The sequence below is a fragment of the Oncorhynchus nerka genome, linkage group LG20 (assembly GCF_034236695.1).
Source record: "Oncorhynchus nerka isolate Pitt River linkage group LG20, Oner_Uvic_2.0, whole genome shotgun sequence".
NCBI classification, from domain to species: domain Eukaryota; kingdom Metazoa; phylum Chordata; class Actinopteri; order Salmoniformes; family Salmonidae; genus Oncorhynchus; species Oncorhynchus nerka.
This window is the reverse complement of record NC_088415.1, coordinates 90402726-90427137: the sequence shown is the minus strand read 5'-3', so window position 1 is coordinate 90427137 and position 24412 is coordinate 90402726. Positions and strand designations below refer to the sequence as shown.

The following is a 24412-nucleotide window of genomic DNA, read 5'->3' as shown; positions in this document are numbered from 1 at the left end:
TCATGTTGCTGCAGCCATTCATTCACTGAGTCCATCCATTGATATGATCATTCATTGACAGTTTTTTTTAAAGCCTAAAGAAGGGCTGCTTTTGAATGCCTGAGCATATAAGTGGGCGAATGTAGGAGGAGCAGAGCGTAATTTGAGTGGATAAAAAAAAAAATGGTGTCTCCCACTCCAATATCGCTCTGGTACTGCTCAGCCACAAGCTCTGGGTATCACTGGCACTATTTTAATTTTCAATTGACTATTCGGTTGCAAAGAAAACACTACTCATTTAAACTTTTTTTTTTTTTACAAAGTGTTTTTTTAAAATTAAGTTATTCAAATGAGATACGAAGTCGTTTGAACGAGTATTCCAATACTGTTTTTTTTCCCCACAGTCACAAAAGTGTAAATGTAGGCCTACATGTGTTTGCTGAGTAATGAGTCCACAGTCACAAAGAGAGTGTACGTAAGCCGACACGTTTTTAATCCAAGTTAAACATTTCACCGTGAAAATCATATTTTATGCAACACAGGAAAATGATGTAAGACGTTGGTCTTGTTTATTCAGCAACTTCTTTGCCCTGTAAGGAAGACAGAAAGAAAATAATGGATGAGTATTAATAATGAACATGTAAAATATATGAATATATGAACAGTTAGAGATAATGTAATGGATGAAGCATTAAAGGCTGAGCTTTGATTTTCAATTTTGAAGTACCATCTTAGTTTTGAATGAATCTATTTTGACCCAACCTGAAATGTGCTTCTTATAGATCTTAAATACATTTTAGTGAGTGTAAAAGTTTGGTATTGACCTCTGTGAGGACCGACTCATGAGTGGTGTTGATGTGGCCATATTTGAACATGAGTCAGGTTTAGGTTTAGTAGCAGCTCCGTACCTTTCCAGTGTCGCGGGTCTTGGCTCTGAGCTTGTTGACTTGAGACTCAGCGATGTCAGCACGCTCCTCAGCCTCCTCCAGCTCATGCTGAACCTTCCTGAACTTAGACATGTGGCCGTTGGCTTGTTCCTCCTGGGTGCGGAAAAGAGAGGGGGAGCATCAAATCAGCGTTCAAAGTTTGAAGCTTCAGGTAGCAAGTTAATATTATAGGTATTTTAAAGTACTTTTTTATTGACAGATTTTGGAAAACAATGTATATATGGAGATGGATGATCCAGCAGAGAGAATGAGTGGTGAAATGGGGGATCAAACCACTGCCTCCAGGGATGTTCAGTGTCTAAAACAAGTATTCACACCCCCTTGGAAAACAATCACATTTTATAGTGTTACAAATTCAGATTAAAATGGATTTAAATTCGTTTTCTTTTGTTGCCAACGATCTACAAAACATTCTGGAATATCAAAGTAGAAGAACAATTAAAAAAAAAAAACATTGGTATTAATAAATAAAAAATAAAAAACTATATTAGGACTAGATAGGTATTCACATCTTTAGCTGTGTCTTTGTGTCTTTATGTCTAAATATCTGGATTGTCTTTCATCATTATTCAAGATCTGTCCATTTGGATGTTGATCATTGCCATACAGACATTTTTAAGTCTCGCCATCATTTTTCAAGAAGATATAAGTCAAAATCATTCTTATTAGCTACACACAGTTAATGCTACACCACAGATAGCCTAGCGGTTAAGAGCGTAGGGCCAGTAATCGAAAGGTTGCTGGATTGAAACCCCCCAGACGACTAGGTGAAAGTCTGCCGGTGTTCCCTTGAGCAAGGCACGTAACCCTACTCTCTCTGGATGAGTGAGTCTGTTTAAAGAATGTGTTTGGAGCGAGTATTTGTCTGTAAGCTATTTTATCTTCATTTATTGGCTGTTAAAAATGTTTTTTAGTTAAGTGAATGAACTGACGGCCTGTACAGGTCCGGAACGATAGACTCGTTTTTTGTTTTGCTTTTGTAGCCCATTTCAGCGATCAATATGGCTGAAAGCAGACTAAATTAAAAGGTGGACATTATACCCCACTCCTGGTCCACCTACACCGAAAGAAGTGGATGGCGAGTGGGATGGAAATCCTCCCATTCACACTTTATTTGGGCCATGAACAACTTTAGCCACACCTGATATCACCGTTCCTCCTTTCCTTTAGTTTCCTTACTAGGCCAATCCGGAACATTCCTTGTTTTCTTGGTAAGAAACTCAAGTGTAGATGTGTCCTTGTGTTTTAGGTTATTGTTGAGCTGAAAGGTTCATTTGTCTCCCAGTGTCTGGTGAAAAGCAGACTGAATGTGTTTTTCTCTAGGATGTTGCCTGTGCTTTACACCATTCTGGTTTTTTCTTCATCCTGATAAACTCCCCAGTCCTTGCAGATATAAAGCATTCCTGTAACAAGTTCATTCCTTTGCCATTTTTTGTAACCTATCTACCAATCAGTGCTCTTCTTTGCGAGGCATTGGTTAAAGCCTAAACTAAACTGTATGGATATTAAGGTTTGTAATGTCTACAAGGGGAAAAATATGTTTATCAATGTACGCTGACAAAGTATGTGACTCACCGCTTCCTCAGCCTGCCTCTTGTAGGCCTTGACTTTCATCTGCAGCTTATCTACCAGGTCCTGAAGTCTGACAACATTCTTCTTATCCTCCTCAGTCTGTGGGACAAGATCAAAGAATCAATGCACCAAAGTGTTAGACACAAACCTGTCTGTGTTAGTGTCAAGTTTGGGATGAAGGCACTTTCTGTTACCTGGTAGGTGAGCTCCTTGACTTTGCGCTCATACTTGCGGACTCCCTTGACCGCATCTACACCTCTTCTCTGCTCAGCCTCCACATCAGTCTCGAGCTCACGAACCTTTATGGACGAAAGGCGTTTGTTTGAGGTGGTGAAATCAGACGTAACAAATCTTAGTACAACAGAGGTATATTCTTCTAACCAGTCAAGGAGGCACAATTGTTGTCCGTTCCTATGTACTTTTACAATTGTAATTAAAGGGATCTGTAATGATACAATTTCATTATCTATGTGGGTTATTGAGAGAAAGTCATTACACAATGCTCCTGTGTATTTGTATGATTAAATACATTTCCAGCAATCTGTTTTTCAATCCACCCTGCTGTTAACTCACCCTGGACTCCAGTTTCTGGAGCTGCTTCTTGCCTCCCTTCATGGCCAGATTCTCAGCCTCATCCAGACGGTGCTGCAGGTCCTTGACTGTGACCTCCAGGTTCTTCTTCATCCTCTCCAGGTGAGAGCTGGTGTCCTGCTCCTTCTTCAGCTCCTCAGCCATCATGGCCGCCTGGAATAGTAGTTTGTTTAATTTCTGCACCATTTGGCACCAATCATAACATTCCTCTGAGATCTTTTTTTCTGTTAAACCATCCCAGATACCATTGGCCTTTGGATACAAATCAAGTTAAGGCAGTGAACCCACTGTTCCGAGGCCGTCATTGAAAATAAGAAGTTGTTCTTAACTAGCCTAGTTGCCTAGTTAAATAAAGGTCAAATACATTTTAAAAAGTGAATGCAATTGAACAGATCATAAGGACTCACATCAGTGATGGCCTTCTTGGCCTTCTCCTCTGCATTCCTGGCCTCCTGGACAATGTCTTCCACCTCTCCCTGCACCTGCACCAGGTCAGACTCCAGCTTCTTCTTGGAGTTTAGAAGGCTGATGTTCTGGAGGAGAAGTAAGAAACAACATGTGACTCTCAAGACAACTTTCAGGTAACAAGGCAGAAACCGTATGCTTGGTTGAGTTTCATTAGAAACGGATTTTGACCCATACCTGGGAGTGCAGCAGTCCAACACGCTCGCTGGCGTCTACCAGCTCAGTCTCAGCAACTTTGCGGCCTCTCTCTGTCTGCTCCAGAGCAACTCTCAGCTCCTCGATTTCAGCCACCATCAGACCGTTCCTACGCTCCACCATGGCTGCCTGCTCCTTCATATCATCTGCAGCGCGGACGGCGTCATCAAGGTGCAACAGGGCATCCTGGGGTTCACAATGACATGGGTTCATTAGGACTTGTGGAAGTAGAGGTGATGGGGCGGCAGGGTAGCGTAGTGGTTAGAGTGTTGGACTAGTTATCGGAAGGTTGCAAGTTCAAACCCCCGAGCAGACAAGGTACAAATCTGTTGTTCTGCTCCTGAACAGGAAGTTAACCCACTGTTCCTAGGCCGTCATTGAAAATAAGAATTTGTTCTTAACTGATCTTGCCTGGTTAAATAAAGGTAAAATAAAATAAAAGGGTCAGTGAAATAAATGTTAGTTAAGAATTTCCCCAATATCTCTACTTTTCGACACTATATTAATCAAATCTATTAAGGTCTTTTCTATAGATTCACAAACAAATCTCTCCCTAACCTTCAGATTTTTTTGCCTGATATCCCAGTCCCTTTACCTTGAGCTGTCCCTGGACGTTCCTCAGCTGTTTCTGGGCCTCAGCGGCCTGCCTGTTGGAGTGGCTCAGCTGAACCTCCATCTCGTTCAGGTCTCCCTCCATCTTCTTCTTCACCCTCAGGGCATCATTCCTGCTCCTGATCTCAGAATCCAGGTTGCTCTGCATGGAGTCAACCATCCTCTGGCTGTTCCTCTTGATCTGCTCCATCTCCTCGTCCTTCTCAGCCAGCTTCCTGTCCACCTCACCCTTGATCTGGTTCAGCTCCAGCTGCACACGCAGAATCTTGGATTCCTCGTGCTCCAGTGTTCCCTGGACAAAGAGAAGCAGTCAGGCCAATTGTGTTCAATAAATTTGGATGTGTATAACACAAGGAATTAAATATATATGACTACAATAAACACCAATACAGGGAGTGTGGGACTGTAGCTGGCGTTGGCTAGTGTACCACTTTAGTTGTATTGTTTGTATATCGTATTTTACATTTGTGTGACTGTCTATCAGTGTTTTGTTATTTGTTGTCTTGTGTTTTTTGTGGACCCCAGGAAGAGTAGCTGATGCTTCTGCAAAAGCTCATGGGGATCCAAATGATCGAATGAACACTGCTTTTCCCATCAAACAGTTGTAGTTTGTACCTCAGCCTCCTCCAGAGCGGTCTGGATCTCAGACTTCTCTGTCTCCACGGTCTTCTTGGCCTTCTCCAGCTCATGGATGCTCTTGCCAGTCTCTCCGATCTGCTCAGTTAGGTCACCGATCTCCTCTGCACACACCAAACACAGGATCAGTTTAGACTTGGGAGATTTTCAGTGGGTATTGTCAATGCAATGAAGTTGACATTGAATCATAATAATTACTGGTGCCGAGCTTCCTGCCATCCAGGACCTCTATACCAGCCGGTGTCAGGGAATGCCCTAAATATTGTCAAAGACTCCAGCCACCCAAATCATTGACTGTTCTCTCTGCTACCGCATGGCAAGCAGTACCAATGCATCAAGTCTGGAACAGACAGAACCCTAAACAGCTTCTACCCCAAGCCATAAGTCTGGGTAGCTTTTGGTTACTATGTAACGATCTACACATCTACACATCTACACGACTCGGTACTGGTGCCTTGTGTACATGGCCAAGTTATCGTTACTCATTGTGTATTTATTCCTCGTGTTATTTGTTCACTATTATTTCCTTTGTTCTCGCTGCATTGTTGGGAAGTGCCGTAAGCACCTGTTTTTTACGAAGCAGGTAACAAATACAATTTGATTCATGAATTAATCAGCACTTCATTGGTTCTTGTAGATCTAAATGCCCCCACTCCTTTGGGTTGTTCAAAGGAATATCGATTATAAGTTGAAAAAAATGTAAATGTTGATGTTTACACTCGTCAAACATGAGCCCAATAGAACTGCTGTCAAATGCTCACGTTGCAGGTTCTTGTTCTCTCTCTTCAGAGTCTCCAGATGATCCAGAGCCTCCTCGTAGGAGTTCTTCATCTTGAAGAGTTCAGTGCTCATTGAGCGAACCTCCTTCTGAGCTCCTTCCAGCTCAGCCTGGCCCTCCTCATACTTCTGCTTCCACTCTGCCAGAACCTAGAGAAATCCATGGTATATTCAATAGGTCTTGATGAATAGTTTTGAATCAGACATATGGTGGAGTTATGCTACATTTGATCATACAGCAGACAGAAAATATCCCTCTAGGTTGAGGATAATTAATTTTCACCTTGTCAAAGTTCCTCTGCTTCTTGTCTAGGTTGGCGGCCATGGCGTTTGCTCTCTCAACGTCAATCATAAGGTCCTCCACCTCTCCCTGCAGCCTCTGCTTGGTCTTCTCCAGGGAGGCACACTTGGAGTTGGTCGCCTCAATGGTCTCCTCAGCCTCCTGCAGACGCTGGGCCAGCTTCTTCCTGTTTGACGAGGGTTTACAAACGTTACAATACATCTCAACGCGACCTTTTTTTAGAGTTCCCTACCACTCACTATCCACAACCTATATTTGAGTTTTGCTGTTCCGTGCGACTCACTTGGACTCCTCCAGCTCTTCTGTGCGCTGGATGGCATCAGTTTCATACTTAGTCCTCCACTGAGCCACCTCACTGTTGGCCTTGGACATGCCGCGTTGCAGCTCTGCCTTGGCCTCCTGCTCTTCCTCAAACTGCTCCCTCAGGAGGTCACAGTCATGGCGGGCAGACTGGACACCGTGGGCCAGTGCGTTTTTAGCCTTTTCAAGACAAAGATAGAGAAATGTAAAGACTAAGAGAGATAGTAAAACATATGACAGTAGAAGTCTCTGAGGGTGGCCTGGTTACCGTCTATATCAGGTGTGGGTAATCACTTTGTCTCGAGGGCCACATTGGGATTTCAAAATTGCTTTACCTTGACCTCCTCTTCAATCTGCCTCTTCAGCTCCTCTACCTGCTGGGTGAAGGCCTGTTTGCCTCTGGTCAGCTGAGACACCAGGGATTCCTTCTCCTCCAGCTGGCGGCCAAACTCACCTGCAGGGACAGAGGGACATCTTGTTAATTGGGTCTGTCTTTGTTCTCTAAGATTGAACATGTATTTCAAGGTAGTGTAGGGCAATGTCAGGTGTTGAATATTTGGGGTTGGGTAGGCTACTTTCTAAATGTAATCCATTACAGTTACTAGTTACCTGTCAAAGTGTAATCAGTAACATAACTTTTGCATTACACAAAATCAGTAATGTAATCTGATTACTTTACATTACTTTTGGATTACTTTCCCCTTACGAGCCATTAGAAGCAGACAAAAAACATCCATCAAACCCATTTGGTGTGTCATCATAGTGTTCTCTGAATTGTGGTCAGACTCGTTCAGGTGGAACTAACAAACTTGCTAGAAAACTAAATGAAGTCGATGTATTTTTTGACCAACATCATTTCTGAATTTTAAAGTAATCAAATAAGTAATCATCTAGTTTTTCAAAAGTATTAGTAGTCTGAATAAAATAGTTTTTTCTGATAATGTAACAAATGGCTCTAAAGTGCAACCATTATAGTTTAAGTCAGAACAGTAGAAACTCTGTGGACTGGAATACGTGGATACAGCCCCCAATACTTGTTATTGTGTTTTACTGAATAATGAATTGGTTTGTTGTTCTTTGTTGATGGTGGTACCATTTTCTGTCAGGAGTCTGGCCCTCTGTCCACTGATGTCATTGATCTGGCGAACATTCTCATCATTCTTAGTCTTGATCTCACTCAGCTGGTCCTCAAGAGTACGGCACATCTTCTCCAGATTGCCCTGTTAGTGAAACCATGTTCCATCATTACTTTATATATGAGACTCCTGTCAACTTCAGTTCACTTGAATGGTAATGTCGTTGACCCTCCTCAACACTGCTTGATCAAAACATCACTACTCACCTTAGCCTTGGCGACGGCCTCCATGTTGCTGGAGAGGTCATCAATCTCCATCTTGTACTCACTCTTCTCCTTCTCCAGCTTCTGTTTGACGCGCTGCAGGTTGTCGATCTGCTCCCCGAGCTCAGCCACACTGTCAGCCTGTTTCTTGCGCAGAGCGGCGGCTGTGGACTCATGCTGCAGGGTGGACTCTTCAAGATCACGACGCAGCTTCTGGAACTCAGCCTCACGCTTCTTGTTCATCTCAATCTGAGCAGCAGTGGCGCCTCCAGCCTCCTCCAGCCTCTCGCTGATCTCCTCAAGTTCCCTGGAGAGATCGGCTCTCTGCTTCTCAACCTTAGCCCTGGCAGCACGCTCAGCCTCAATTTCCTCCTCCAGCTCCTCAATACGGGCCTAGAACAGGGGGCAGGGGCAGGGAGGGATGAACACTACAATACAGTTGAAACAACTGTATTCATACAAAGCCAGTTTCACAAATATATTAAGTAGATAGTGTCCCTTGCAACCTTCAAGCCACCAGGAAAAATGTGTGCTACCAGAATATTTTTTTAGGAGATGTTTCAGGTGTGTTCTTTCCTGTACTGGAGCTTAGGTTCTGTACTGTACCTGGAGTTCCTTGATCTTCTTCTGTAGCTGAGCTCCCAGAGACTGTTCATCCTCTATTTTACTGAGGAGCTGGGATGTCTCAAACTCCTTCCTAAGAAACACAAACATGTTGATTGCAAGGTTGGTTTCGGTTCAATAGAGTGAAGTTAGAGTATCATACGTATCGCATGTAAATGCTAATTCATAATTACAAGAATTAGTCAAGAACAGCCATTATTGTCAATATGGCAGGTATTGTTTGCTTACTTCTTGATTTTCTCATCAGACTGCTGCTTGTCATTCTCCAGGTCCATTATGGACTCCTGGGCCAGTTTCAGATCTCCCTCCAGCTTTCTCTTGGCTCTCTCAAGGTCCATACGGACCTTCTTCTCTTGCTCCAGAGAACCCTCAAGCTACAAGATAAAAACACACATGTATTGTTCAAATCTAAACAACTAAAGATAATAACATCTTACATACTATCGTGGCCAAAATGTCTAAATCCACTCACGTCGTCCACTTGCTGTTCCAGCTTGGTCTTGGACTTGGTCAGAGTGTTGACTTTGTCCTCCTCTGCCTGCAGGTCGTCCAGTGTCTGCTGGTGGGCCTCTTGGAGGGCTTTCTTCTCCTTGGTCAGCTTGGCAACACTCTCATCCATAGACGCCATCTCTTCTGTCAGGTTTTTAACCTGAAAACGGCCACCACATAATTAGCCTTTTGTTACTTCACATAAATGGGAGATTTAGTTTCATGTGTATTGCATTCATTTAATTCATATTAGAAATGTGTCAACAGGTACTGTTCTATAGATTCACCACTAGGTGGCAGTGTACTCCATGCCAGTGTACTGAAGTTAGAAACGAGGGGCAGCTGAACATACAATAAACGTGGGGAGTACCACTATTCTACTATTCTGTGTCTTCATGTTTCCGCCACCCACAATACATCTGGAATTCCATGTCTGTTGAGCTATGTTTTGTGTTGATTATGGTTTGGAAAATTGTTTGGTTAGACTGTCTTTGGTAAGACACAAGACCTTGTTTTCAGTGGCGTGCTTCTCCTTCTCCACTTTGGCCAGGGTGAGCTCCAGGTCATCAATGTCCTTCTTCAGCTCAGAACACTCATCCTCCAGCTTCCTCTTCTTGGCAGTCAACTCAGCATTCATCTCCTCCTCATCCTCCAGCCTCTCTGTCGTTTCTTTGAGTTTGGCCTCCATTTGGATCTTGCTCTTGATGAGTCCCTCACACCTTTCCTCAGCATCGTTCAGATTCTCTGATTCCTGGTTTCAGAACAGGAGAAAAATTTGCCTCCTCACTTTGTTTATCAAAATAAAGATTTGATTTAGTCAAAAATGTCAAATCAAATCAATATAAATTCATGAAATAAATTTAAATGAAGAATAAAAAAATGGTGCTCGTTTGTGTATTCATGTGTATGAAAATATGACCTCATGAGGATCATTTCTCACTCACAGATGCAACTTGGAGTGCCAGGTCGTTCTTCTCTTGCAGAATGGACACCATCTTCTCCTCCAACTCCTTCTTCTTGGCCAGAGCCTTGGCCAGGTCTGTTTTCATCTTGTCAAAGTTCTCCTTCATGTTGGCCAGCTCCTTCTCCGTCTCAGCGCTCTTCAGCAGGGGCTTGATCTTGAAGTACACCTTCATCCATGGCCAGGTTTTCACATTCATGAATGAACGGATGTTGTACTGGACGGTGAAGATGGCATCTCTGGTCGACAGAGAGGATAGAGTGACATGGTGAGTGACATGCTTAAAGCTACATTCTGGGATTTGAAGAACAACACCCCCCCCAACACTTTGAGTATACAGCTGAGGAACGGAGCGAAGGAAATGGAACAACTCTTACATTCATAGACAGAGTTCTAGATGCAAGGACTGACAGGTCATGCTTATTAATTAAATCAGGAGGCATTTTATGTTATTTAATAATGAATGGGTAAATATCACCAATACAAATTACAACTGAACAGCTTTGCCAAATCCCAAACTGCAGCACTAATAGAACATTATAAGACCTACTTTCTCATTCTGATCAACTCACAGCATATACAGTATGTGATCATAATGCATTACATTCAGGTGGTTCACAGAAAGCTTTGCCAAGATGTCTACTCTTCCTCACCTCCTCTCCATCATCTTGGTGAACTCTTTTCTCATGAGGAATCCACGGCTGAGAGCCTGGACCATGCCGACCAGAACAGCCAGCTTCTCATCTCTCATCTCCTCCAAGACACCCAGCAGACCGGCTTTGAAGAACACCTGAGACACAGGTCAACATGGCCATTGGAACCAGAGTCAGATGGTGACAGATAGAAAGGGTTGGATCAGAACAGGGGAACAACATCACTAGATTAATTTGAACAATATAAAGATTGCAGTGCTAACAAACAAACCATGGGACAGCTTGTTTAGAAGTTGGAAGTTATTGCAGAGTTGTAGATGAATAATGTACACAGATAACTGAAGCCATACCACTCTAACACAATGTACATGATAATGAGTTGAGTTTCTATACTTATACGAATTTGAAGAAAACGTTTTCCACCTTTTTCACAAGTTTAAATGTCAATCAGCAGTTGAAGAAATAACAAAATGTACTCCCTGCCCCTATTTCAGTAAAAAAAGAGGGATGGGGCTGGAGAAATGTAACAACTCTCAAATTCATAGACAGGATGCAAGGACTGACCATCCATGCTATTAAATGATAGGTTTAACCATTTTTTGAGGCTATATAGTGTTAGTTTACATTTACTTAGTTTACACACCATTAGAGTAAAACAAGCGTATCCTTCGGGTTCCACAGTTGAACTGAGCTCATGAGGCATTTATACGTTATATTAAGTTATATCAAGAATCAATGGGTCCATATCATTAATGTATCATTCAAAAAATGCAACTGCTGATTGACCCTTTAAATGAAGCTGAAAGAATGAAAGGATGGATAAATCAACTGGATGTTTGAATGGTTCATGTTTAAATTATCATTGAAGTTGTGTTTGGATGTCAGCATTTAAGGGAACAGGGGGGGGTGGTATTTGACTGACCTTGGTGTGTCCAAACTTGTAATCGTCGTGATTTATATTAATGGACCCAAGCAGCTTCTCAGAAGCCTTCTTGTTGTCCATGAACTGGCCCTCGGGGATGACACTGGCATTCAGTACTTTGTACCTGAATGAGGAGACATTTTTAACACATGTCAAGTTGTAATAGGTTGGTTATATTACATAAAAAGTAAGCCTATTCTGATGCTGGGAAAACCCTTGGAGCAGGTGTGTGTTGTGTTGTGTTGTGTGAGTGTACCTCTGCTTGAAGTCAGCATAGATGATTCTGCTGGGGAAGCCCTTCCTGCAGATCCTGATACCCTCCAGAACACCATTACACCTGAGCTGGTGGATAACCAGGAAGTTCTCCATCAGACCTGGAAAAACAAACCATGTCTCTTTAATACTTATTAACAGATTAAAGAATTGTGGCTTGTTAAGGTTACTGATACTGTACTGATAAGATGTCATATTTAACTCAATATTTATTTTACCTGGAGTCTTTGACTCGTTGGGGATCAGGCAGCGCACAAAGTGAGGATGAGTGCTCCTCAAGTTGGTCATCAGCTTTTGTAAGTTCTCCTGGAAGAGGGTTACAAACCATGTTCTCAGAAATCATTTATGTTAATCAATGCTCCTTTTGGAGGACTGAATATACACATTTCAAAAGCTCACCCTGAACTGGGACGACACAGTCTGCATGGAACCACCCTTCTTCTTGCCTCCTTTCTTGGTCGTATCTGTTCACATGTTAGTAAGTAAAAGATCATTAGAAATGAGATAATCAAATGCTGCCAACGGGATTGTGCAAAATAACACCTATTGAATGAGTATATTAACCCAGTAAATAACCCTGATAAATTGTGATTTATTCAAAGAATTTAAAGCATTGGTCACCAACATGTCGATCGGGATTTTAAACCGTTTCATGTCTGAAGGTAGAGAGCAAATCAACTGCACGTATAGGCCTACTGCTGGCCAATCAGATAGCTCAGAGCACCGTGCCTGTACAGTTTCCCTGAGCCATAGACTGTAAAAACAAGAATCGGACCCACAACAAAGTTACTACTTTGAGATGTAAAAACGATATAAACTATGACTAGAGAAAGACTCGACAAATACAGCAGAGCGGTGCTGTTTTAATGAGTTAGTTCATGTTTAAGTTGTTATTCAACACTTTGTTCAACACTTTTATGAGACATAAAATGCGTGTTTTCCCTACTTCCACTCATGCAACAACCAGCACTGCAGCTGTAATGAATGAGGACAACCAGCACTGCAGCTGTAATGAATGAGGACAACCAGCACTGCAGCTGTAATGAATGACTACAACCAGCACTGCAGCTGTAATGAATGACTACAACCTGCACTGCAGCTGTAATGAATGAGGACAACCAGCACTGCAGCTGTAATGAATGACTACAACCATCACTGCAGCTGTAATGAATGACTACAACCAGCACTGCAGCTGTAATGAATGACTACAACCATCACTGCAGCTGTAATGAATGACTACAACCATCCCTGCAGCTGTAATGAATGACTACAACCATCACTGCAGCTGTAATGAATGACTACAACCAGCACTGCAGCTGTAATGAATGACTACAACCAGCACTGCAGCTGTAATGAATGACTACAACCAGCACTGCAGCTGTAATGAATGACTACAACCTGCACTGCAGCTGTAATGAATGACTACAACCATCACTGCAGCTGTAATGAATGACTACAACCATCACTGCAGCTGTAATGAATGAGGACAACCAGCACTGCAGCTGTAATGAATGACTACAACCAGCACTGCAGCTGTAATGAATGACTACAACCTACAACCAGCACTGCAGCTGTAATGAATGACTACAACCAGGACTGTAATGAATGAGGACAACAACCAGCACTGCAGCTGTAATGAATGAGGACAACCAGCACTGCAGCTGTAATGAATGACTACAACCAGCACTGCACTGAATGACTACAACCAGCACAGCTGTAATGAATGACTACAACCATCACAACCAGCAGCTGTAATGAATGACTACAACCATCACTGCAGCTGTAATGAAATGAATGAGCTGTAATGAATGAGGACAACCAGCACTGCAGCTGTAATGAATGAGGACAACCAGAACTGCAGCTGTAATGAATGACTACAACCAGCACTGCAGCTGTAATGAATGACTACAACCAGCACTGTAGCTGTAATGAATGACTACAACCAGCACTGCAGCTGTAATGAATGACTACAACCAGCACTGCAGCTGTAATGAATGACTACAACCAGCACTGTAGCTGTAATGAATGAGGACAACCATCCCTGCAGCTGTAATGAATGACCACAACCAGCACTGCAGCTGTAATGAATGACTACAACCATCCCTGCAGCTGTAATGAATGACTACAACCATCACTGCAGCTGTAATGAATGACTACAACCAGCACTGCAGCTGTAATGAATGACTACAACCAGCACTGCAGCTACAACCAGCACTGCAGCTGTAATGAATGACTACAACCATCACTGCAGCTGTAATGAATGAGGACAACCAGCACTGTAGCTGTAATGAATGACTACAACCAGCACTGCAGCTGTAATGAATGACTACAACCAGCACTGCAGCTGTAATGAATGACTACAACCATCACTGCAGCTGTAATGAATGACTACAACCAGCACTGCAGCTGTAATGAATGACTACAACCAGCACTGTAGCTGTAATGAATGACTACAACCAGCACTGAAGCTGTAATGAATGACTACAACCAGCACTGCAGCTGTAATGAATGACTACAACCAGCACTGCAGCTGTAATGAATGACTACAACCAGCACTGTAGCTGTAATGAATGAGGACAACCATCCCTGCAGCTGTAATGAATGAGTACAACCAGCACTGCAGCTGTAATGAATGACTACAACCATCACTGCAGCTGTAATGAATGACTACAACCATCCCTGCAGCTGTAATGAATGACTACAACCATCACTGCAGCTGTAATGAATGACTACAACCAGCACTGCAGCTGTAATGAATGACTACAACCAGCACTGCAGCTGTAATGAATGACTACAACCATCACTGCAGCTGTAATGAATGACTACAACCAGCACTGCAGCTGTAATGAATGAGGACAACCAGCACTGACTACAACCATCACTGCAGCTGTAATGAATGACTACAACCAGCACTGCAGCTGTAATGAATGACTACAACCAGCACTGCAGCTGTAATGAATGACTACAACCATCACTGCAGCTGTAATGAATGAGGACAACCAGCACTGTAGCTGTAATGAATGACTACAACCAGCACTGCAGCTGTAATGAATGAGGACAACCAGCACTGTAGCTGTAATGAATGAAGACAACCAGCACTGTAGCTGTAATGAATGAGGACAACCAGCACTGTAGCTGTAATGAATGAAGACAACCAGCACTGTAGCTGTAATGAACGAGTAAAGCAAAGTGTTCTGATACACTTGTGTTGTTATTATTAGTGGCTTGTGTCTTTTTTAATATCAAGGAATATTTCAGTTTCTCTGGTCACAGAGAACAACATGAATTGGTGAATGAGGCAGAAAGAATGCAGTGCTACTTGAGTATCACCAGGTCGATAGCCTACTGCACAAATCTCTTCGCTACAGATCTGTTTTTAATTGATTCATGTTACATAGGATTGTATTTTCTAAGTCGTTGTTTAAACAATTCTCAGCAGTAGATCTTAGCTTGCATTTTGACTCACAAAGTGATCTTGACTCTGAAAAGGTTGGTGGCCAGTGCTTTAAAACCAATGTGGGTCTGAGTTGTAACTATTGCTTATTAATTTAATCTTTTGACTTGATGCTAGTCTTACCCTCAGGTGGGGCAGCTGGAGTTGTAACTATTGCTTATTAATTTAATCTTTTGACTTGATGCTAGTCTTACCCTCAGGTGGGGCAGCAGGATACAAAGCAGCCAACAGTTTGACTGAGGACTTCCCGTACATCTGAATAACTGAGTCGTTCAGGGGGTCCTTGTTCTTCTCCAGCCAGCCAGTGATGTTGTAGTCCACAGTGCCGGCATAGTGCACCAGGGAGAAGTGGGCTTCTGCCTTGCCTTTGGCAGGCTTGGGCTTCTCATATGCCTTGGTTTTGCCAAGATGCTGATCGTTCAGCTTGTTCTTGAAGGTAGTGTCTGAAGCCTTGGGGAACATGCACTCCTCTTCAAGGATGGAGAAGATGCCCAATGGCTTTACAAAAAGAGATGTTTATCAAATTAGTGTCATTTGCATTTAGGATCACATTTATTTCTTTAGTAAACATCATTTTATAGGATTATATTCATTTACGGGGCCATAATAGGAAACATATTGAGTTCTCAACAGATATGTTGTACCATTGTGATAATATCTATCAATGCGCTCCCTATGAGCTTTAATGTTGCATCCCATTATAATCCTGACAGACAACTTACCTTCTCAATAAGCTCAATGCAGGCAGCCAAGTCCATGCCGAAGTCAATGAAGGCCCAGACGATTCCCTCCTTCTTGTACTCCTCTTGTTCCAAGACGAACATGGTGTGGTTGAAGAACTGTTGCAGTTTCTCATTGGTGAAGTTGATGCACAGCTGCTCCATGCTGTTGTACTGTTGATGGAATTTCAGAAGGGATCATTTCATGATACAAGGTTGTAATCCTTCTCAACTAAATGTCTTGTTCTGGTCTCATACTCACATCAAAGATCTCAAATCCGGCAATATCAAGCACACCGATATAGAACTGCCTTGGATTCTTGGTGTCCAACATCTCGTTGATACGGATGACCATCCACAAGAACATCCTCTCATAGATGGACTTGGCCAAAGCCATGACTGCATTATAAACCTTCAATGATAATACCTCAAATTAATACATGAGACAACATGATTATTTTTAAAAAGAAAATACAATTGTCCCCAAAATAATTCATGTGGTCAGAAAATGTTTGATGCTGTGTATTTAACCGCTTTACCTGAGGCACAGTCTGTCCCTTGGTCACGTACTCGTTGCCGACCTTCACTCTGGGGTAGCACAGACATTTCAGCAACTCAGCTGAGTTCAGGCCCAGCAGGTAGCCGATTTTATCAGCCACTGGAGAGAAAACCAACAACAACAGATTGCTTGATTCTGATGTCTTTTATCGGTTAAGTTTTCATTTTCACCCACATCCATTATTCAAATCATTTCTGGAGGTTGGAATTGGATCTCCAAAATGTATATCCTGCCTGACGTTCATGTGGCACCGTCTGTCTTGGTCATTTCCCTGTAAAAGGACCAATGAGCACCAACATGGGAAGTTCATAGGCGCATCTCAAATTGGGTGTCAAATGAAAGCTAAGAGTCTATATTTTCTAGAAATTAAGGAAAAATATATATATATATATATTTGTTTTACCATTTGCCATCTTGAAAATGAGGAATAAACAAATGCTTTGATTTCTGGTCAAACAGATGAACATGAGTTTTATAAAACAGCAGAAAACGTCTTAAACGGTATTAGAAATACTACTAATATCAACACTTGTTTCAGAAATGTTTCTGCCTTCTGTAAGTTTAAAACACATTGCCTTGTGCATTAAAATTCTGTTACCTCATGAGGCGGGAGAACAATGAAACTTTACAGAATTAACAAGTAAAGGTAGACCTGCCAATTAGTTAGTGTTTTTACTCATATCAATTCAGTACAGTAGTGTATAGTTCAGTTCAGTAGTGTATAGTACAGTAGTGTAGTGTATAGTACAGTAGTGTATAGTTCAGTACAGTAGTGTATAGTTTAGTACAGTAGTGTATAGTACAGTACAGTAGTGTATAGTTCAGTTCAGTAGTGTATAGTTTAGTACAGTAGTGTCTAGTACAGTAGTGTATAGTTCAGTACAGTAGTGTATAGTACAGTACAGTAGTGTATAGTTCAGTACAGTACAGTAGTGTATAGTTCAGTACAGTAGTGTATAGTTCAGCACAGTAGTGTATATTTCAGCCCAGTAGTGTATAGTTCAGTACAGTAGTGTATAGTACAGTACAGTAGTGTATATTTCAGCCCAGTAGTGTATATTTCAGCCCAGTAGTGTATAGTTCAGTACAGTAGTGTATAGTACAGTACAGTAGTGTATATTTCAGCCCAGTAGTGTATATTTCAGCCCAGTAGTGTATAGTTCAGTAGTGTAGTGTATAGTTCAGTACAGTAGTGTAGTGTATAGTTCAGTACAGTAGTGTATAGTTCAGTACAGTACAGTAGTGTATAGTTCAGTACAGTAGTGTATAGTTCAGTACAGTAGTGTATAGTTCAGTACAGTACAGTACAGTAGTGTATAGTTCAGTACAGTAGTGTATAGTTCAGTACAGTAGTGTAGTGTATAGTTCAGTACAGTAGTGTATAGTTCAGTACAGTAGTGTATAGTTCAGTACAGTAGTGTAGTTCAGTACATTGTGTAGTTCAGTACAGTAGTGTAGTTTATAGTTCAGTACAGTACAGTAGTGTATAGTTTAGTACAGTAGTGTATAGTTCAGTACAGTAGTGTATAGTTTAGTACAGTAGTGTAGTGTATAGTTTAGTACAGTAGTGTCTAGTACAGTAGTGTAGTGTATAGTTTAGTACAGTAGTGTATAGTTCAGCCCAATAGTGTGTAGTTCAGTACAGTTGGTAGTTTAGTACAGTAGTGTAGTGTATAGTTTAGTACAGTAGTGTATAGTTCAGTACAGTAGTGTATAGTACAGTACAGTAGTTTATAGTACAGTACAGTAGTGTATAGTTTAGTACAGTAGTGTAGTGTATAGTTCAGTACAGTACAGTAGTGTAGTGTATAGTTCAGTACAGTAGTGTATAGTTTAGTACAGTACAGTAGTGTAGTGTATAGTTCAGTACAGTAGTGTATATTTCAGTACAGTAGTGTATAGTACAGTACAGTAGTGTATAGTACAGTACAGTAGTGTATAGTTTAGTAAAGTAGTGTCTAGTACAGTACAGTAGTGTATAGTTCAGTACAGTACAGTAGTGTATAGTTCAGTACAGTAGTATATAGTTCAGTACAGTAGTGTAGTGTATTTTTGCTATGGGTATTATATTATTCATTTGCTATGACTTTTCAAATCACCCAGTTGTGCTATTTGCAGACATTGTTGAATCTGAATTCAGAGCAGATATGGAAAACGTGGGCACAGAAAAAACTGAGCAAATATCTTGTTACCAAACTTAGCATCTGCCCATATCTTCCTGTAAATGTGTTTTTGTGTCATGTTCAGTGTAAATTGTTAAAAGTGTTCATTGTACATAGAGTTAAAGTGTAAAATGTATGATTTTTGTTTGTTGTACATTTTAAATGAAAATCTCAACACAAATCCGTTTCCGTGGATTGAACTTCTTACGTTGTTATTTCTACGTTGGGGAAAGAGACTAATGCTTTCCATATATTACATCTTCGAGTTGGACTCACCCTCGGTTCCATCTGACTCGGCCTGCTCCTCACGCTGCTTCTGCTTGAATTTCAAGTTGCCATGGTGCATTACAGCTCCTGTCAGCTTGTAGATGGCCATTTTCTCATCGTTAGAGAAGCCCAGGATTGTAATTGCATCCTGGTATTAAACAGGAAGTACAACAGTGAGGAACTGAACGGTAGTTTGCTCAGTTACAGTACACTACCGTTCTGTGTTCAGTCCAGAACAAATGGGATGGTTAGAATTAACTGGCTTCTCAGTTCCACATGATTACGTTTGGCCAACACACTAGTATATGACAGCACAATATGAGTTTTACACAGTTCCACAGGGGACTTAGTGACAGTCTCTGATGTCTTACATGTGTATGCCTCAAGGTGAAGTGTGAAGGCATGAAGAATGGCCTTGAAGCACATGACTAACTAACACAAGGTGGCCAGCTGCCATCAAGTTGGATTGGAGCAATGCATTCAGTGTGTATTGTGGTCCTACCCATTCCATATCTAGAGTTTGGTTCACACTTTGTATCACTCACATCGGTGGCATCCAGCTCGACCTTGTCGTCAATGCTGGCCACACTGATCTGACCCTGGCTGATCATGGGGAAGTCGTAAGGGTTGGTGGTGATGAGTGTCATTTCTGTGGACAACAGAGAATGGCTTGTCAGTTACATCACTGAGAATTCTGCTGTCCTACCTTTACAGTATCTCTACTCAATAGATGGACTCCTTTACTCAATAGATGGACTCCAGAGGACTTACAAATGCTTTCACCTTATGACATCCAGTGGAACAGCCACTTTAAGTGCATCTAGGTCTTTTAAGGGGGGAGGGGAGAAGGCATCTAGGTAAAGAGGTGGGGACTGAGATTGCTCCTGGACTAGTTTGCATCACAGTGCATTAGTTGATCTTTCCCATGAAAGACCTTGAAAGACCTGACTCATGTTTAGATGCCTTGTTACCTTGGAAGTACTCATTATAATAATATTAACAGTGTGGACTAGGAAACATTTCAATAAGTTCCACAGATGGTGGTGTAAATAATTTCACCTTAACCTGTACTTTGCCTTACCAACTAGCTCAGGTTTGTGGTTGGTCATCATCTGGTAGAAGATATGGTAGCCTCTCTCAGCGGGCAGCTGGAAGGCCACTCTGGACTTCTCTAGCAGGTCTGAGAGAGAGAGAGAGAGAGAGAGAGAGAGAGAGAGAGAGAGAGAGAGAGAGAGAGAGAGAGAGAGAGAGAGAGAGAGACAGAGAGAGAACATACGATAACATTACATTTGATGATTCAATCTCCAACAAATATTCTGTGTGATTTATTGAAAGCATTTAGAAACAAGGAAACCCAACTCACAGGTCTCAATGTCAGCTTTAGCCAGTTTTCCTCCTTGGAAGTGAATCCTGATGAATTTACCCTGTAGTTGAGCATGGGAGTTAGAAGTAGGTCAACTAAATAAATCTAACATTTTACTTTGATAGACCCCTTGAAAAGATACAAATTGTTTGACATCTATTGACAAAATTATAGAGCACCACAGTATCAGTCGTAATACCCATAAAACCTAGCGGTCAAACAGGGAAATAGTTCCAAACGTTTATACACCATTCATTTTCCCAATAGATTTTAGAAACACGTATTTAAGCGCTGTGTTTCGCTTACCATGTAGTTTTGATAACCATATAAATCTATCTTAGACAAGGTGACTTTTAGCTAAATATTTTTGCCTGTATTTAGCCACAACAAATGAAATGCTAATTCCCTGCTAATGTGGCTAACATAAAGAACTACAAATGCCATAATGATGTGGACGAGAGTGCCTAAAATAGGCAAAGGTTAGAATCTCTGGATTAACTATCTAATGTTAGCTAAATTTAGTAATGAATAAATTGGCTACATTTATTGACACAATAGCTGTTAGCAAAGATGACCGCTAGAGATGACCTGCAAGTTCTTGCAGTGATATTAGTATTTTTCCATGATGTCTACTTTGATGCTAATTAGCATTTTGCAATCTGAGAGTAAATAGAGATGAAAATATTGATAAAAGTCACCTTTTCTGATTGACATGGTGGTCAAAACGTCACACCAGGGTGAGCCTACACAGACCACAGCCCTTATTTTAAGTGTTTCTAAAATCCCCTATGGGAGAAATAAAAGGTGGAAAAACAATTGGAAGCATTTCCCTGTTTTTACCACAAGGTTTTATGGGTATTATGACACCTATAGGGAACTACTAAAATATTTTTTCCAATTGAAGGTCACTTCCACAGTATGCCCTTCATACTTACAAAGCGAGACGAGTTGTCGTTCCTCACTGTCTTGGCATTACCATAAGACTCCAGCAGAGGGTTAGCTGCAATGATCTGATCCTCAAGAGACCCCTGATTGAGACAAACACAAGTTGCTCAGAAACTAGAAAACACTTTAATTAAAACACTATTCAACGGCTTGAAAAACAAAGTTTACACAGAACACCAAACTAAAATGTGTTACCTTCATTTTGCTGGGGTCTACTTCCTTCTTGACACCAGAAACTGCAATGGTGGCGAAGTACTGGATGACACGCTTGGTGTTGACAGTCTTTCCTGCACCGGATTCTCCACTGGTTTATATGACAGAGAAAGATTGGTTTAGTCACATGTCAGAATGGCAGACATGTTTGAATGGCAGATTGCATTTCACTAAGAAATAGCTTTGAAAAATACACTGTAGACACGTTTTAATAATTAATTTAATAATTAATAAATATTGTCCTGTATTTTATAACACCAGTCATTACTCAGATAGTCATTGTATTTTATAACACCCAGCAGTAGTCTAATCCATTCATAATGTCCTGTATTTTATAACACCCAGTCATTACTACAGATAGTCTATTCCATTCATAATGTCCAGATGTCTATTATTTTATAACACCCAGTCATTACTACAGATAGTCTAATCCATTCATAATGTCCTGTATTTTATAACACCCAGTCATTACTACAGATAGTCTATTCCATTCATAATGTCCTGTATTTTATAAAACCCAGTCATTACTACAGATAGTCTATTCCATTCATAATGTCCTGTATTTTATAACACCCAGTCATTACTACAGATAGTCTATTCCATTCATAATGTCCTGTATTTTATAACACCCAGTCATTACTACAGATAGTCTAATCCATTCATAATGTCCTATATTTTATAACACCCAAGTCACCCAATATATTAGAATAGAAACACATTTTCAAGTGAAATGATAGAAAACAACTTACGTAATCAGGACGGACTGGTTCTCCTTATCTGGAACCAAAAACAATGCTGCTTATTATAACCAATCAACATTTGGAGTACATCATTGTATTCATAAGCATCATCATGAATTTAAATTTGGAATATTTTCCATTCAAGGCTAGAGAAATTAGAGATTCCCAGCAAACTGTTCTAACTTAGACTAGAAGACAGTAGATTCCATCCATGCATCCATCCATCCATCCATTTCTCCATGAGAGCTCGTACCAATCATCATGAACTGGAAGGCATTGTCAGAGACGGAGAAGATATGGGGTGGAGCCTCCATCCTCTTCTTCCCTCTGTAGGCGTTGACAACCACTTCATCGTACACGGGGAGCCACTTGTAGGGGTTCACCGTGGCACAGAAGAGCCCAGAGTAGGTCTGGATGAAAGGAATTTCAATTAGGAGATTAGCAAAGTTAGATTGACTTTTACCTGGATTTATGTGAGGATGTGGGTGTACTATGGTATACTAATGTGGCTCTACTGTATTGGTATGTTTTGGTTTCTACTATTCATTTGAGTGTAGTACTTTACGTGTGTATTTCTCATGTTCATGCATGTAGGAATTTCTTATGTTCATTTACAGTATGTGTGTATGTTTATGCAGGTTTCTTACATAGATCATCCATGCTGCATAACGCTCTTTGAGGTTATACAACACAGAGGCTTCATTCAGGTAGGTCATCATGGCCATGTCCTCAATCTTGTCGTACTTAGGGGGGTTCATCTGGTAGATGTCTGCTTCTTTGAACTCTTTGTCCTGAAACAGTCACAAATCTAGATTTCACACGGATCGAACTGGACATGACTCAATGCTTTTTGCTCAATAAAATGCTTACCCCCATTTAATCCAACTACTTTGTTATCACGCGCTGACAAATACATGGAGATTCTTGACTTGTCATTATCAATAATTCCATGACAGTTTTAAACAGTAGCAATAAAAATGCTTTGTTTGAAGGTTATATTCTGCTTAAAAAAGAACAAAGAAATGCTTCTTAATCTTTTTTTCGTTACTGATTTCATATTAGCTTTTGGCATGTTTTTGACAATATGGATAATGTTTTAACTTCAATACTTTTCAGATAAGACTTACCATGGTAGTGCCGTCAGCATTTGTGACTTTGACAGTACACTTTCCCTCTGTCCTGCCAGTGATCAAACCCTTAAGGTACAGCTCCTTGACATCTGTCACATAGCAGGCGTTCTTTGAATCAAAGGGTGTGGCTTGTGCCTCCATCCTCTCCCTCTCGGGTTTACGAAGGTACAAGGCTGCCTTGCCGTAGATTTGCATCTCCGCGTCCGTACTCATGGTGACGGTTCGCTAGGAAAGAGATGAAACAAGAAACATGATTGACTCTGTGGTGCTTCCTCCACAGTCAACAGAGTGAGCTGTACTGTATCTCACACATAATTATTTTCAGCACTTTTTATGTGAAGACAAACCATGTCTCACCTTTTTCCCCTCCTACAGTTTAATTTGTATGTCTTGGAGGATCCTGTGAAACATCAGGGTGTTGTGAATACGCACTAGTCTAAAACCTTGTAATTTGGCCCCTGAAGGGCAAGAAACATTTGGAATGGCATCATTCAACTCCATCATTACAGCCATGTCCTATTCAACTACTGTTGCAACTGGTAACATTATTTTTCCTACTTTACTGTACATTCTGTCAAGTAGCCCTGACAATCCAGCTACATTCTTCACCACCCCCTGAATTTACAAACAAATGCAGGTGCAGCACTTTTCACCTTGAATGAAAGTGACAGATTTGAAGCAAAACACATTTAAAGTACATTTTAAATAAATGCCACTTGATTGAATATTGTAAAGTCTTACAATACATTCAATTATGAACTCAAACAATGCAGTTAGCTACCGCCTCAGATGCTGAGGACAAATATGAGACAAATGTAAAAATCTAAGGAGTCTTACCACAGAGGAAGAAGGTGTCTGACTCATGGATACAGGGGCTTCAGCCTCCTTATATCTGGTTGGAAAGGACAACCAAGCAGAAGTTAATTATGGACACCTCTGGTAAAGGAAATGGATTGGATGAGAGGTCTCTGTGTGTCTGTGTCTCTCTAGCCCCACCCACTTCGAGGAACACCACACTCCTTATTCTTTTACCATGGATTGTTCTAGACTATTTTGAGACCTCAAGGAGGATCAGGTTGCCTACTGCAGAAAAGTCTACAAATGACATGTCCATCTAACTTGCTCCTAGAGTCGAGCTCTGTGGCTGACCTTGAGCTGCTGTACATACTAAACATGTACACACTGTCATTTACATAAATAAAACACAATGCTTTAGTTTAGAAC

General features: G+C 41.1%; 1 protein-coding gene across 1 annotated transcript; it reads right to left on the bottom strand.

Annotated features, from left to right (window-relative positions):
- Nucleotides 1–444: 444 nt before the first annotated feature.
- LOC115121042 (myosin heavy chain, fast skeletal muscle-like) lies at nt 445–24079 on the bottom strand. Its single transcript, XM_065005964.1, has 41 exons — nt 24026–24079; nt 23546–23588; nt 23186–23413; nt 22706–22849; nt 22312–22468; nt 22068–22095; nt 21301–21409; nt 21096–21188; nt 20161–20221; nt 19879–19977; nt 19343–19446; nt 18807–18945; nt 16349–16467; nt 16072–16221; nt 15813–15983; nt 15285–15588; nt 12036–12100; nt 11855–11942; nt 11620–11737; nt 11364–11487; nt 10442–10578; nt 9772–10027; nt 9336–9578; nt 8811–8987; nt 8567–8712; nt 8321–8411; nt 7718–8107; nt 7469–7595; nt 6711–6829; nt 6359–6555; nt 6058–6241; nt 5759–5924; nt 4977–5101; nt 4345–4653; nt 3732–3935; nt 3497–3622; nt 3072–3242; nt 2693–2797; nt 2502–2597; nt 888–1019; nt 445–569 (listed from the first exon to the last, which is right to left on the bottom strand). Exons 3-41 carry the CDS (start codon nt 23399–23401, stop codon nt 549–551), a joined length of 5811 nt encoding a protein of 1936 aa, XP_064862036.1. The 5' UTR covers nt 23402–23413; nt 23546–23588; nt 24026–24079; the 3' UTR covers nt 445–548.
- Nucleotides 24080–24412: the final 333 nt, after the last annotated feature.

Coding starts and splice junctions, on each gene's coding strand:
- LOC115121042 (XM_065005964.1), bottom strand. CDS start 23,401: ATGAGTACGGACGCGGAGATGCAAATCTACGGCAAGGCAGCCTTGTAC. Junction 21,189..21,300: donor TAGACCCCAGCAAAATGAAG/GTAACACATTTT, acceptor TGTCTCAATCAG/GGGTCTCTTGAGGATCAGAT. Junction 2,598..2,692: donor TCAAGGAGCTCACCTACCAG/GTAACAGAAAGT, acceptor CTTGTCCCACAG/ACTGAGGAGGATAAGAAGAA.